Raw genomic sequence first — 14996 nt, 5'->3', positions numbered from 1 at the left:
CGGGCGCGGAGCCCGTGAGGAGGCGGCGCCCGCCTGAGGGGGCGGCACGCGCCGCTTCCCGCCCGCCAAAAGGCTCAAACGGTGCTGCGCCTGCCGCCTGTAACCCTCCGCCGGCAAAGATTTAAAAAATACTTCCAAAAAAAAAAAAAAATTTAAAAGAGCGGGCGAGGGCCGGCCCTCAGTGAGGGCCGGAAGAGGGAGCCGCGCCGAGGAGGGAAGAAAGGGGGGAGGAGGGGGATGGAGGGCTCCGTGTGAGGCGGAGGGATCCGCAGCGGGCCGCGGGGCCGCCTCAGTGGGCGCCGCGCCTCCGGGAGGCCCTGCGGCGCCGCCATGGTGGTGCTGAGGCGCAGCGCCGGCAGCCGCCGGCGGTCCCTGGCTGCCATGGACTCGAGCTCCGAGTTCCTCTCGCTGCAGCCCGGCGGCAGGAGGACGAGCAGGCAGAGAGCAGCCCCGGCCGTGAGTTCCCGCGGGGTTCCCTCCGAGCGAGCCCGGGCGGGGAGCTTTGGGGGGGGGTTCGTTCACCAGCCCCCCACCCCCTCAGGCGGCCCCGCGGGCAGGTGCACGCGGGGGGTGCTGAGGGGGCTCGGAGAGCAAGGCTAAAAATCAGAGTTAATTAGTGCTGAAGTAAAAAAACCGTTAGTTAGGGGGTGTAATGTGGTTACGACTTCCCTTAAGGGGTTGATGGTGTTAGGGAAAGCCCGAATTTGCTCTTAGGGACGATTTGTGTGTCTGGTATTTCATCCACACCATTTCCAGCTCCGTCTTGCTGCTCCCATCCCCGCTCAGCATCACCTGAAGGAATTGGCTGCTGTACACACAGCTAGCTAGAGCTCAAGCTCTGCTCTTCCCAAAGGCAGAGCAGAACCACCTCAAAGCACCTCCCAGCTCTCAGGGCGAGCCCCGCCTCCGAGCGATGCTTTCAGCTCTCCGTGCCGCCGAGCTCAGCGTTCTCGGCTGTTTGGGTTCAGGCTGGGGTTTTGTTTTGCTCTTTCTCTTCCCCCTTCTCATTTCAAGTCTACTGAACTAAGCAGGAAGCAGCCCTTGGGGTGTCGTCTCTTTGCAAGCAGGCGCTGGAGGCTGCTTCAGTATCTCCACTTTGCCGTTGCAGTGTGCATGAGAAGCGGTTGTCAAAGCCTGCAAGGACTTGAGCTGCCCGTGGCACGTGAGGGAAGGCTGTGCAAAGTCAGGCAGGGCAAACAGCTGGCCCGCTTTCCTTGTGGGAGCAGGAATGAGGAAGTTAAATGTAAAGTTTTCACTGAAGCGAAAGCAGAATCCTTCTCATGAAACAGGTTGTAAGGTGTGTTTGGTTTGGTTTCTTTCTTTGTGTTTTTTCACCTCTTTGCAGAACTTTCCCATGCTTCGAGGCACAGAGTCACTCCTGTTTCGTTTGTAGGACCGCCAGCCTTTGCTGGAGCACTCATATAGCAGAGACATGTAGAAGTGCCCTAGATGACAGAGATGGCGATCCTGCTCCTAGCTGCTTGTTCACATCCTAATGTCTCTTTCCTGACTTTCTGGTGCGCAAAGACTCGGCAATAGCAGCTTTTGCAGTTTTCCCGATACCAGCAAGCCATTTACCTTCAGTTATTCGGCGTATTTCATCCATCTAGATTAAGGAGCATGCAGCAGAAAGTCTCAGGTAAACCGGAGTCTGATGGCTTCGTCTTCTCCCAAGTTTCCAGTCCCAAGGAGTCCTGTGGCAGACCGTAAGCGGCGGCTGTCCCTCTGGAGGCTGTTTGTCTGCAGCTTTACAACCCCGCTGTGATTCCTCAGGCCGAACAAGGTCGTTTTGTTGTGACCTGTACTTGACACCCGTGTGCTCCAGAGTTCCCTTTTTGTTTGGGGAAAGTGGGAAGTGGCCCTTTTCTCTGCTGAGCCTTCCTGAGTCATCTGCGTAGGGACTTGACACCAGAGCTCCTAGCCTAAACACACTTATCTGTTTGGCTGGCACTGGAGCATCTGCTTGCTTCCTTAGAGACACCCAACAGCTAACTTCTTAGAAGCAATTGTTGATCACTTCCCATAGTAGGAGGAAAATAACTTTCAAACTACTACAAAATTCCTTCCTGCAGTTTCCTTGCTCTGGTTTAGCCACTTGCTTCTGCTGAATTTCACTTCTTGAGTGCGTTTTTTCAGCCTTGTATGACTGATACGAGCCAGTTCTGCCCTGCTGGCAGCCTGCTGCAGGTAACGTAGTGCTTCTCAGTGTCTGCTGTCTCACTGACTTGGGATGCTTTTGTAGGAGCCAGAGGATGGTCAGGGTTCCTGGTCCATTGTTCCCGGCTGTGCCCTTGTTTGAGACAAGGTGAAGATAAAAGAAGAGCTGATAAAGAATAACACGAGTACACGGCACTGTGCTTGTTGCAGAGAAGTCATCAAATAAATGCATAACTATGTGTACAGAGGTCTCCTGAGTTATTCCACTCTTTCCTTTCTTAAGCCTCCCGGAGGAAAAACATTAAACATCACTGTGGCAGACCAGGCTGGTCTCATCAAGCTTTAGGTCTTGTTTCATCTCTGCTGGGTCTGGGGAATAAAAAACGTCTTCAAGAGTTGTTTCAGATGCCTGGATTCAAACTTGTGCTAGGGCAAGCATCTCGTGAGGCCCCTTTCTCTCAGCACGGAGAACAGGAGGAAGAAAAGCATTCTCCCACGTGCCCTTACCAGTGCCCTCCTCTAACTTCTTCATGCCTTTGCTGTTACCTTGAGCAAACGCTAGCTAAGCTCTTAGTAAAGTTAGTGCCAGGAAGCAGAAGAATCTTGTCTATTTTCTGACTTTCGAGTGAAATTTCATTTGATGTACTCTTGCTGGAACTTCATTTTGTAAACAGAACGACCCCCCACTCAAGGATATCACAGCTTCCCTCCCGTACTAAAAATGATAGTACTCACCCTTGTAGGAGCAGCAATGTGAAGAAGGTCAAGGGCAGTAAGAAGGGTTCAAAGCTTTGATATAACAAGCCTTACACTTTTTTTTGACAGAGCTCCTAATAAGCATCTTTAGCAAGGTCTGGAGATGGGAGAAAAACTCGAACTAGATTTTAATTCTAGGATGTATAATGTCAAGCTTGACTGTTCCTCTGAACAGTCAATTGAATTTAATTTTTTTTAATTTAATTAGTTTATTTTTTTTTAATTTAAATTCAATTGAATTTAAAGTTTTGAATTTAAATTCCAATTGAATTTATTGAAAAAAATTCCAATTGAATTTAAAGTTTTTTGTTGTTGTTGTTTTTCACGAAACACTAAGTTTATGTGAAAGGTTTTGCTGCAATATCTTTTTGCCAAGGATATTAAGCTTAAGTTATCCACAAGAAAATGGTGGGGAGAGGGAAGCTTTAGTTTTGAAAGCTTTTTTTTTTTTTTTTTCTCTCCAGGTTTTTCACAGCACAGCAACGCACAGCAGCGTTTCAGTGTCTGCCTGCCATTAGTTGCCCCACTACCAAGTCAGGAGGGTTAATTAAACTTGCGTGAGGAAGAATTTCTTTATCTGAATCTACGTGGTTCACATAAATATATTCTTATTTCCTTCTTTCCCTAGGATTATTCTTCTACCAGTAGTGAATGTTTCAACGGACACCGCTTAAGATCAATGAGAAAAAGCATGCTGCGGTGTTCGGTCTCCAGCTTTGAAGAAAGTATGGCGATACTGAGGGGAACTGTCAACAGAAGACGCTTTTCAAGGTACTGTATTTCTATATGTTCAATCTCTGTTCGATTTGTAGATTGAAAAGCAAGAGAGAAAGCATGTGCAGTGAGTTGTGGCCTGATAAACCTCCGGCTAAAATCAGCAAAGGCCTATGAGCATGCTGATGGTGTACCAGCACCTTAAAGCTAGAATCCCTCTTCTCAGTGAAAGTCTTTTCTACAAAAACATATGTTTTTTTCCCCAACCCCTTTGAGGTGGTGTTGTGGTTTAACGCGGCCGGCAGCTAAACACCACACAGCCCTTCTCCAACCCTCTCACCTCCCTCTCTGGGATGGGGGAGAGAAACGGGAAAGTGAAGCCTGCGAGTTGAGATAAAGACAGTTTATTAAGACAGGAAAATAATAATGATAATGATGATGATAATAGTACTGCTAATAGTAATATGTACAAAACAAGTGATGTACAATGCGGTTGCTCGCTACCCGCTGACCAGTGCCCAGCGTAACCCCTAGCAGCCCGGCTGCCCCGCCCTATCCATGGTGCAGCATGTTGCCATAAGGCAGAGCTACAGGCTGGGAGATGAGTGGTTGGAGAGCTGCCAGGCAGAGAAGGACCTGGGAGTGATGGTGGACAGTCGGCTGAATATGAGGCAGCAGTGTGCTCAGGTGGCCAAGAAGGCCAACGGCATCCTGGCTTGTATCAGAAACAGTGTGGCCAGCAGGGCTAGGGAGGTGATCGTCCCCCTGTACTCGGCTCTGGTGAGGCCGCACCTCGAGTACTGTGTTCAGTTTTGGGCCCCTCGCTCCAAGAAGGACATCGAGGTGCTTGAGCAGGTCCAGAGAAGGGCGACGAAGCTGGTGAGGGGCCTGGAGAACAAGTCCTATGAGGAGCGGCTGAGGGAGCTGGGCTTGTTCAGCCTGGAGAAGAGGAGGCTCAGGGGCGACCTTATTGCTCTTTACGGACACCTTAAAGGAGGCTGTAGCGAGGTGGGGGTTGGCCTGTTCTCCCACGTGCCGGGTGACAGGATGAGGAGGAATGGGCTTAAGTTGCGACAGGGGAGTTTTAGGTTGGATCTTAGGAAGAACTTCTTTACCGAAAGGGTTGTTAGACACTGGAACAGGCTGCCCAGGGAAGTGGTGGAGTCACCATCCCTGGAAGTCTTTAAAAGACGTTTAGATGTAGAGCTGAGGGATATGGTTTAGTGGGGACTGTTAGCGTTAGGTCAGAGGTTGGACTCGATGATCTTGAGGTCTCTTCCAACCTAGAAATTGTGTGTGTGATTTCTGTGTGCATAGAATTCTTTGGCCAGTTGGGGTCGGCCATCCTGAATCTGTCCCCTCGCAGCTGTTGCTGTGTGCCAATTCTGATTGCTAGTAGGACAGTGAGACACCAAAAGGTCCTTGGCTTGTTGTAAGTACTGCTCTGCAGCAATTGAAACATTGGGGTGGTATCAGCACTCTTCTAAACATCCTTTCACACATCCTAAGCCAAAACATAGCAACCTACCCGCTACTAGGAGAACTAACTGTCCTAACTGAAACCAGGACATGTATCTTTTCCACTTGGGTGCTATTGCTCATAATTTTGAGAATTCAACATGAGCAAGCTAGGAAATGTGGGTACATACAGAACCGCATGTATCTGGTACACAACAGACTTGGGATCTGGATCCTCCGTGAGGCCTACAGGCTTCTCTTTGTATACCATGGAGCACTGGCTTGTAAACGTGGTGAAATTTCCCATCCTTGATGGGTCTAATACAAAAAGTCTCTTCTCCCTTCTCTCCCCTGTCCTCTTTCTTAATGTAGGCAGTCGAGAAAGCCGAAATTGGAACAAAAAAAAGAATACAACACAGGTAAGTGGCTGTAACTCCCCGGGATACCGATTTATGCTGGTTACTGAAGAGGATGGCACTTGGTCACTCCATCGCTTTCATTTGGCCCCAAAGCCTTCTGTAGTCAGCTGAATTCACTCATCAGTGACTTTTCTGTGAAGAGAGGTAGGTGCAAATAGGAGATTTTATGAATTCCTTGGGGAGGGAGCAGTGTGAATTGCAGCTTCGTAGGCACAAAGCAAACTGTTCTAATTGTGCAAAGTAAATTGATACTTGGTAAGTTTAAACTTAGTTTTATAGTTGGCAACCACAAAACTAAACCTTAGCTGTGATCCTACCACCACAGTGGTGTAGCTCTTCCCTTCCCCTTGTCCTCTTGGCTCTTTTAATGACAGTGCAAGCAACAAACCTGTGCCAAAGGGTGCTGTACGGTAAACAATGGGCAGGCTTTTTTCTAAAAAGCACGAGTTTGAGTTATCTGGTGTTTGGGTGTTTCTCTTGAAACGATTCTTACCTCCTTGAGCTGTCCATAATGCAGGAAATGAAAGTGCTGCATGCATAAACGGAGTAATAAAACATACACCTCTTAGGAAGAGGCTTGCAATGTAATAGTGTTTTTTTTTGAGCACTGTTAGATACAGTTTGACATGAATGGAGTGAAAACACCTTAGAGAAAGGTGTAGATTGTTCTCACTTTTCCAAGACAGAAATAACTGGAGTAAATTTCCCTCCTGCATGGAACAAAAGTTGCACGTTTGTTTTTGTCTGGCTAGCTTTCAGTCTCTTTAAAAATTTCTCTACAGGTCACAGTTTTAAGTAGACAGTTTAAACGTGCAGAGCGATAAATAAGTGGAATGCAGTGGTTGTGTCAACAACTTCTGATCTGAAATTTAAAGAAAAATCAATCCACTTCAGGGTGCCTTTTTTGTTTGTCTGTTTACATTTTACAAGAGCAACGGTGAAATAAGGAGAATCCCATCTTGACTGTTTCAAAATACTTTTTCTGCGTTTCAGTCACCAGAACATTGAGGAGTAGAGCTGGTGCAAAAACTGTGAGACGAGTCCATGGAGAAAACAGGGACTTGGAGCTGCGCCGCAGCTGTAGAGTCCGACGCAGTCGGTACTCTACTACTAACTCGTCCGTTCTATTTGACAAACTTATAACAAAGTAAGTCATCTTTTCTTGCAGACCTCTTAAAATGATCTTTCTTAGCAAGCCTTTGCACTATGGCATGATGTTGGCCTTGACTTGCTCTTTTTTTTGACAGCAAAGAGGTATGGCTGCTCCTGGCATTGAGAGTTCAATTCGTTGAGTTTTCCCCATTTGGCAGTTTTCTTAGCATCAGAAGTGCCGTCATTTTTAATGAACTTTTTGTTCCATACTCACAAAAGTGAATGTAATGCTTGGTTAAGAAACTGAGGACGGTTTGATACAGTCAAAGCAAAGTAGTCCTAGCGATTCTGCATTTCTGTCCATGGTTGATTTCTGTTTCTGAAGCCAAAATTGTTTTCTGCTTCAGAATTTGCTTTCCTTTCATTTCATCATTTTCTACAACACAAAACTTAGATTCCCATGTAGAGAAGAACAAACAGCCTTTCCTTGGTTAACAAAAAATGGCTTAATGCTACTGTGCAGAGCAACTTAAGTAGGATTAAAAGTTGACATAATTTTTTTATAACATCTTACTAGGATGTCAGAATTCTTATTTTCCTCCTGCATTTAAATATATATATATTTTAAATGTGCTCAGTAAGAGAGGAGAATAAACCTGAAAACAGCGTATGTTTGCAAATCCTCAAAAGCTTGTTCTTAAATCTCTATCAAAACTAAAGATTTGACCTAATGTTTTGGTAATGTCTAAAATCTTGGCTAAGTGTCAATGACTTTTGCTTTGTGCGTACTACATTAAAATCTCTTATTGATTGTGTGTGCTGTTTTATTTTTTCATACATGCCTAACTTTGCTCTTACATGTCAACTTTGTATCTTAGTACTGCGGAAGTTGTGCTACAAAAAATGGATGAAATGGAGCAGATGCGTAGATGCCAAAGATGTTGGGAAGATGTTGAGGTACAAATGACAGAGCAAATACTCCGTCAGTTTGCCATTTTTGTAGAGTATTTCACGTAGGGAAGTAACTTAGTTGTAATTTTAATTGAACTGAAATAACTTCCTTCCAAAGAATAGTGTGGTCTAAACTACCATTTGGTCTTGCTCTCTGGTTATATCTTCATGTCTTACTGATACGGTTGTGCTCCAGATGTCTTTTAAGAGTGGAGGAAGCATCTTCTGCAGAAGATGTGGGATAACGGGGAGATGCTGAAATGCATGTCTTCCACTCCAGTTTCTGAATTGCCTTCTGCTTTTTGAATGGACGCTGTTTACAAACAGCTGTTTCGGACTTGGGTTTTTACTCCAAATGTTACTAAAAGCTCTGCCTGGGGGACTGAATATGCAAAAAGACTGGTGCTTTCCATCAGCTTGGCAGTTTAAGCTGTTCAGCTTTTTATCCTTAACTCCTAAATCATATCTCTCGTCATGCTCAGGAACGCACTTACTTGGAAAGCTTAACAAAAGGCAGTGCATAGCTTCCTGTGTTGGTCACTCACTCGAATTTTGATTCCTGTTAACATTTTTTTTTCCTGAGAGCTCACAAAGAATCTCCAGTATCATGTAGCTTTAGTCATCTGTTACAGGCAAATGGAGCTGTTTTCTTTAATTGACCTAACTTGCATTTTAGAATTCTTCCTTGGCTGCAAACTGCTCCCAGAGTTTTCAGGAACTTGAAGCCTTTCAAATTTCCAGCTGAATGAACTGATGGCTACTTTATGTATATTTGTTTGTGTGCTGGCCTTCCCTGAGAGCTTAAATAAACCCCTGTCTCTAGAGGAACCCCTGTTAAAGTTGTATGCAGCAATCATACTTCCTCTGTCTTGGTTTTGCTCTATTAAATTCAACTATTTTATTAAATTACTGTTCTTTTGAATGATAGGCACATCATTTTAAAACTTCCCGATAACCTACTTTCATAGCTTTTAGTTTAGCTCTGAATTCCCTTTTTTTTCTCTCAAATCACAGAATGGTTGAGGTTAGAAGGGGCCTCTGGAGGTCACTTGGTCCAACCCTCCCCTGCTCAAGCAGGGACACCTAGAGCTGGTTGCCCAGGGCTGTGAAATGAATCCAGAATTGTCCACAGTACTTTTTATTAGCATCTCTCACACGCCTGTATGATTTCTTTTGTTATGTCTGCTAGAAAGGTAGTTCTTTTTCCCTGGTTCTGTCACGCTGTAGGTTATTAACCTCTGATTAACTAATGCACTCAGTTGTGTATCTGGGCAAGTATTTAACCACTGCATGTACTGAGCCCTGGTTTAGAGCAGAAATTCTTGTTACTGATTGTGGGTGCACGCAATCATATTCCCATTCTCTCCTCTTGTGCAATAATTTATTTTTTGTGTGTATACGGGGTGCCTCGATAATGTTACTGTGTAAGCATCAACAGACAGACGTGTCTGTCAGTGGATGTACGTGTATGCACGTCTGTTTTTCTGCACGTTTGTGACCGATCTTTCTTGCTGCTTGGAATTAGGAGAACCTTGATATCTTCACCTGTGTGAAGTCAGACTTTGAAAGAACTGGACCTGGCAGTCCAGATGAGGTTGGTGAGTTCTGGTTTTAAGTTTTCTTTACTCTGTTCTAACCAAAAGCCTTAAACAATTGAAAGAAGCTAATCTACTGGGTGTTTGTCTTCTGTAAAAATTCTGTGTTGCTATTGACTTCACAAGCCTTAGTATGAGCTCTAGGGCTGTACTGTAGTGAGCTCAGAACAGGTGAAAAAAAACCACCAAAAACAACAGCGCTTTTCCAAACTGCTTACCAGATAAAAGGCAACAGATGGTTGTAGACAGGTGGGAATGGAAAGAAATGGACAGCATTACTATTACTCAGCATGCGAAACGGTGATACCGCTACAGCAGGAGCGTGACAGTTTTCATGGTTTTGAGCAGCACAGCAAGAATTTTCAGGAAGCAAGGTAGATAGGCTGCCAGATGTTTATGAAAAGCTCCTCCCAAGCGTGAAGCTCAGCAGGAGGGAGGATAGCGTTGTGCATTTCTGTGTTTAGGAGGCAGTCACCGTAAGCTGCTGTCAGGGCCTGTAATTAGGAGCTGTCATCTGGGTACTCAGTGACTTGTGGAATGAGGTTAAGCCACGAAAGGCCGTATTAACTTGGAAGTGATGGGAAAACTTACAGTTTTTAAGAAGAACGTTAGTTGTGATTAAGGCAGTAAATTAGATCATCCTCGTAGGAGCTTTCTAAACAGATCAGAACAGGGCAAGACTGTACTTAAGGACCAAAAAGGGTGTTGCAGTAGATGAGCTGACAAGTTAGATTATGTGATAGAGCTCACCTGCACACCTGCAAAGGAGCTCAGAGAGACAGTGACAGGAGGCTGAGCCCCAGAAAATACTTTGCTCCTCCCTTCAGAGGCCCAGAGGAGCAGAGAGATGCACAGTGGCAGGTGGGAACCCGAGGGAAGTTCTTCGGAGGAAGAATGGCTGGGCCATGGACTAGTAAGGGAGAAGCAGAGTTGACTCCTTTGGAGGTTTAGTTAGGAAAACATTAGCTCAAAGTCTGAATAAGAGTAGCTTGAATACAAGGCGGGGGCCAGTCTAGAGGGAGAAGCTTGGTTAAAGTGTGTGGGTTTCAGGGAGCTGTGCAGTAGAGACTTGTAGAGAGGAATTTTAAATAGCACGTTGAATGGGAAATGAGCCCGGAGCAATTAATTGATGATCAAAATGCAAACTACAATTTTAAATCAGGAAAGAGCTAGAATATACTTTTATAATGAAAAATACGCCAGAAAAGAGTGAGGAAAGTGTCAGTGTTGTTACAAAGGAAGTTATTGGAACAAAGGAAAGGATTAGTGGAGCAATAAAGCAGAGAAATTCATGCTTTTGTGATAGAAGTGTTGGAACACCAAGGACTGGAGATGGTAGTGATCGCAAACTCATTTACTGATCGCTCAGTTTTCCGTGTGCTGTCTGTATACCCCATGGCACCTACCTTGCATTCAGAAAGCAATGCAACCTTTGGGGTTAAAAAATAAAAACCAAAGAGGGCGGTGCTTTCCAAGAAAAAAAGATAAGTCCTTTTGGCAAACAGGTAGGTGAACGGAGTATGTACGTTCCTTCCTCGGTGTCCTGCTGTTAACGTGAGAGGATATTCACCAGAACCCAGTAGATAATTGCACTCTGTTTTTTGTGTTTTTTACCATCTTTCATGAAACAACATCAGGTTACTTGACAGAAGCTAAGGGCCTAAGCTTATGTGCATTTGGCATTGTTTTCTCATTGGTGAGCTTCAAGCCTGTGTCTGGCCCATTATTGCTCACAGAATTTGTGGCAGAGCTAGACTTGGACTTAGATTACTATGCTTAGTCTTAGCACTACAGATTATTAAAACCCTTTCCATTAAACACTTTCTCAAACTAAGAAGTGACTTTCTGAAATAGCTGTTTTCAGAAGATCTGCATCTTAGCTAAGCAATATGACAGAATTTTGCCTGTTGTTAAACACTGAGGCTGACGACAAGTCCATCAGCAGTTTCAGAGAGGACAGAACAACGTCTAGATGCATGCTCATCTGCTAGGATTTGTGATTTCTGAAACGTGACTTGCATAAATTCATCTTAAGGTTTTGCAGGATCCACTGTGTCATTAAAATAATGATAATAATAAAACTTACAGGCATCTGTGTAATGCATTTTGGATTTCATATAATTTGCAAAAGTACTTAACGATTCGGTGTCATTTTGTGGTACAGTACAAACATCAAGAGGAAGTGAGAACAAAGAAAATGACGGTGAAGATGTTCCAAGGCGTTACAACCTTCGATGGAGGAAACCTGTTGACCGCTACCAAGCTCCTATGGAAAGTAGGTTGAACGCACAGTTTCTCTTAAAACCTTATTTCTTGCACATAAGTGAGATAAAATTTTTGAATGCAAATACATGTGTTTGCGCACACAGTTCTGTTTCAGTTCTGTACCTTCATTCTGCACATGAACTTCGCTGTTTTTATCAGACACGTGTGTCCTGTGCCCGTTGTATTTCTTTGCTGTTTGGCGTACTTAGTGCTATGCATCCTTGATATAACAGTAATTAATCACACTTAATAGTCTTGCTCTTGTGATTTTCAGTTCACCTTTAAAAAGGGCGTAGTTTTCCACTTGTACCATGCACTGATGAAAAGCAAAAACAGTTAAAAATTCTTCTGGAATTAGGGATGAGTGAAACACGTGGCATTTTCTTTATCTTTTGATATCCTCCTCTCTTAAATGTATCTGTATCATTATTCTAAATTCTTTCCTTTCAGTAAGACAAAGAGATCGAGAGAGGACTAACTCGGGCCAGCCCTGTTCTGTCAGACAGAAAGAGTCACTTGAAAATGCTGGGTCACAAAAATATAGAAGACGTGCCAGGTTGGTGTATGGCTAGTGATAGCTCTAACTTATCCGTAGAGCTGTCAGTCTCCTTACTGCATAATGCTTCAAAGGGTTTTCAGTTTAGTGGTAATTACAGAGTAAGTTTATGATCGGTACTTTGGTAGTCTGAGGATAGAGAGGAAAAACATTTGGAGGGGAGGAGGTGGGTACTTTTAAGTTGGTTTCTTTTTTAAATCCAATATTTGTGGGTCGCTGATAAGATGATTATGGAGGTAGTGTCTGAGTTTCTGTAACTGAAATTCTTTGGTTCTGGAACTGAAGCCAGAATCCCCCCTTAAAAATCTTAGTCAGACTATTTAATCTTGAAGGATACAAATTATTTTCTTAAAACCAAAAATAATTTTATTCGATTTAGAGGGAGAGGCTTTATGGAAGTTTTGTTGGATTAAAAAAAAAAAAAGTTATCACTCAAATACTGACTGTAGTTTCTGTTTGGAATCAACTAATGTTTCTGTATGAAGTTAACCTTAAACAATAAAAGATCTAAATGAAGTCATAAATTGCCTTAGTAATGATAAAGGCTTTTTGGATTCTGTAAGCAGTTAGTGCGTAGAGAATGCTGTTGATTGCCAGATATTTTGTTGAGCATTCTTGAAAGCAGACAGTTGTCACGAGGAAAATCATGTCATGGCCTTTGAAATCAGATTGCTAAGGAGTACAATGGACTGGAAAATAGATCTCAGAGTAAATTTTGAGATAGAATTCCCTTAACTTTTGGTGTTACTTAGTATCTGCTCTATTTTCTTTTTAACTTTCTGGTTTATATGCTGGCTTGCAGACGGAGACATGCAGATGACATCAGTGATTCTACACCCTCTTGCTCATCTCCCTTGCTTAGCACATGTGATACGGAGGAGAGTGGTGAGAGCAGTGAGGACAGCGAGAGCACATCTCCAAGAAGGTTGCTGTCATTAGAGAACAGGGGAGGGATGAATCTCCTTCAAATGGATATTTAGCCATGTTTAAGTTTATCTAAATTTAACTGTGTGAGTTTATGTCAATTAATTAGGTCTTCTATATATTAATTAATGTTTTCTACATTTGCTTGGCATTCTTATGAAAAACAAAAATCTTCGAGTTGCATCTTAAAGAAAAAGAAGCCCTATAACTTCTCCTTAATTCAAATCAGGACTTTTCGAGTGAAACTTCAGAAACAGGACCTAAAGAGAGTTCAGAGGGATCAAAAGAAAGTTGGAGGAAGTCAGGGAGATGCAATGCAAATAGATAGTGCGGTAAGTCTTAAACTAATCATCGTGTCAGCGAGTGTTTCCAGGGATTATGAAAGATCTCAGTGTGCCATCTACAACTACCTTTGTTGATGGTTTTCTCTAAAGCAACTTCAAAAATTGCCCAGAATGTTTCCGTTGTGCTGAGATAATTTCTGATGAAACCTTGATCTAGGTTGCTGCTTTCTTTAACATACAGACTCTGTTGTGTTGAATTTCTCTTTAGATTGGATTTGAGAACGTGGGTGGTCTTTCCGAACACATCGCAGCTTTGAAAGAGATGGTGATTTTTCCCCTCCTGTATCCAGAAGTTTTTCAGCGGTTCAATATTCAGTCCCCAAGGTAACTCATTAAAGTGATAAATCGTAAGTCAGCTGTTTTCAGGAGAAAGTTCAGTTAAGGTATCAATATGCTTCCATGCTTCAACATTTTGGCAGCGGTGAACGTTTGTTTTAGTAGTAGCAAAAAGTGGTTTCTTAAAAATGGATAGAATCCAGAATATTTGTAGGTTAAAAATATAAGCAACGTCTTAAAATTTTAAGTTTTACCGTCTGGTGTCTTTAAAAAGTTGGGTTAGTTGGGTTGGAGTGGTTTTGTTCTCAGTTTTATGTACAAGTCAGCTTGATTAGTTTGTAAGCAAGAAGGGATTATCTAGTGGAAGTCAATTGTAATATGTTGCCTGGAAGCCCAATTGTTTTTCCTGCCTACTTTTGTTTTCTTTTTTTTTTCCCTCTGAGTGCTAAGGCATCGCTTTTCCTTCCGGCTTTAGGCTTCCTCACGTGCCATCAGCAATAGATGGTCTGAGAGACCAAACCCAGTAACTTAATGCTTTTGAGAGGAGCATTAAATGCTTTACTATCAGATTCTGCATATTGTGAAAGCAAGAATATGCAGTTTATCACTGAAGAATGAAGTGGTGATTCACCATTCAGCCCATTCTCAGATTCTGTGCTGAAGTTTGCCTGTTTGGCTCCGGTTTGCTGTAATCAAACTGTTTGTCAGCAGTTTTGGAAGTGTCCTTCTGGGACAGTATGCTCTCTTTTGAAGGTTTTATACACTTGAGTTACCCCCTTATTCATTTCTTTGGGTGAAAAAAATGAATTTTCTTGTGAAACGTTGTAAAAATGCAGAACTTCTATCTGTTCTGACTCTACCCACACTTCAGCTATTACTGCTGTCCTGTACGTGATGTGTTTTGGTTAGGAAAGACGCTTGTTCTAGAGATGATGGTTGTAGGAGGTACTCATCATGATGTTTTTTTTTCCTATCTGGATCTTTTTTTATTGCAGAGGCTGTCTATTTTATGGCCCCCCAGGAACAGGGAAAACACTAGTTGCTCGTGCACTTGCCAATGAATATAGCCGAAGTGACAGAAAAATACCATTTTTTATGAGAAGTGCTTTGGACTGCATGAGAAAATACGTGGGGGAATCAGAACGCCAACTTCGTGTGTTATTTGAACAGGTAAGGTTGAAATGCACAGTGTGTTCTGTCAGAGTTGAAACCATTATTTTCTGTGGTCAACGTTTTTAAGTAGAACTTGCTTTTTTTGTATTTTGTTATTTTTTTTTCCCACTGAAATGGAAATGCCAGTGTTTCTGCTGTGAATGTCAGCTGTAGGAACTACTGGAACGATTTGCTTCCTGTCACCCGGATACAGTGGGTTGACACAGACTGCTGTCTTCTGTTAGACATGCCAGATACTCCAGTAGCTCTATCGGTAGATGTCCCAGAGGCTGAAGTGAAAAATCTAGTTTAGATGACATTCCAACCATGATGTTTC

At 43.2% G+C, this 14996-nt stretch overlaps 1 protein-coding gene across 1 annotated transcript; it reads left to right on the top strand.

Moving 5' to 3' along the window:
• Window positions 1–322: 322 nt before the first annotated feature.
• LOC140000406 (ATPase family AAA domain-containing protein 2-like) lies at window positions 323–14781 on the top strand. The gene is made up of 12 exons (XM_072030289.1): window positions 323–456; window positions 3542–3684; window positions 5458–5504; window positions 6498–6651; window positions 7475–7553; window positions 9073–9145; window positions 11307–11417; window positions 11858–11963; window positions 12766–12888; window positions 13117–13219; window positions 13440–13555; window positions 14503–14781. Exons 1-12 carry the CDS (start codon window positions 331–333, stop codon window positions 14744–14746), a joined length of 1425 nt encoding a protein of 474 aa, XP_071886390.1. The 5' UTR covers window positions 323–330; the 3' UTR covers window positions 14747–14781.
• The last annotated feature ends 215 nt before the right edge of the window (window positions 14782–14996 follow it).

Source organism: Anas platyrhynchos, chromosome 32, assembly GCF_047663525.1.
Source record: "Anas platyrhynchos isolate ZD024472 breed Pekin duck chromosome 32, IASCAAS_PekinDuck_T2T, whole genome shotgun sequence".
Classification (NCBI taxonomy): Eukaryota; Metazoa; Chordata; class Aves; order Anseriformes; family Anatidae; genus Anas; species Anas platyrhynchos.
This window is presented reverse-complemented; position numbering and strand designations above follow the sequence as displayed.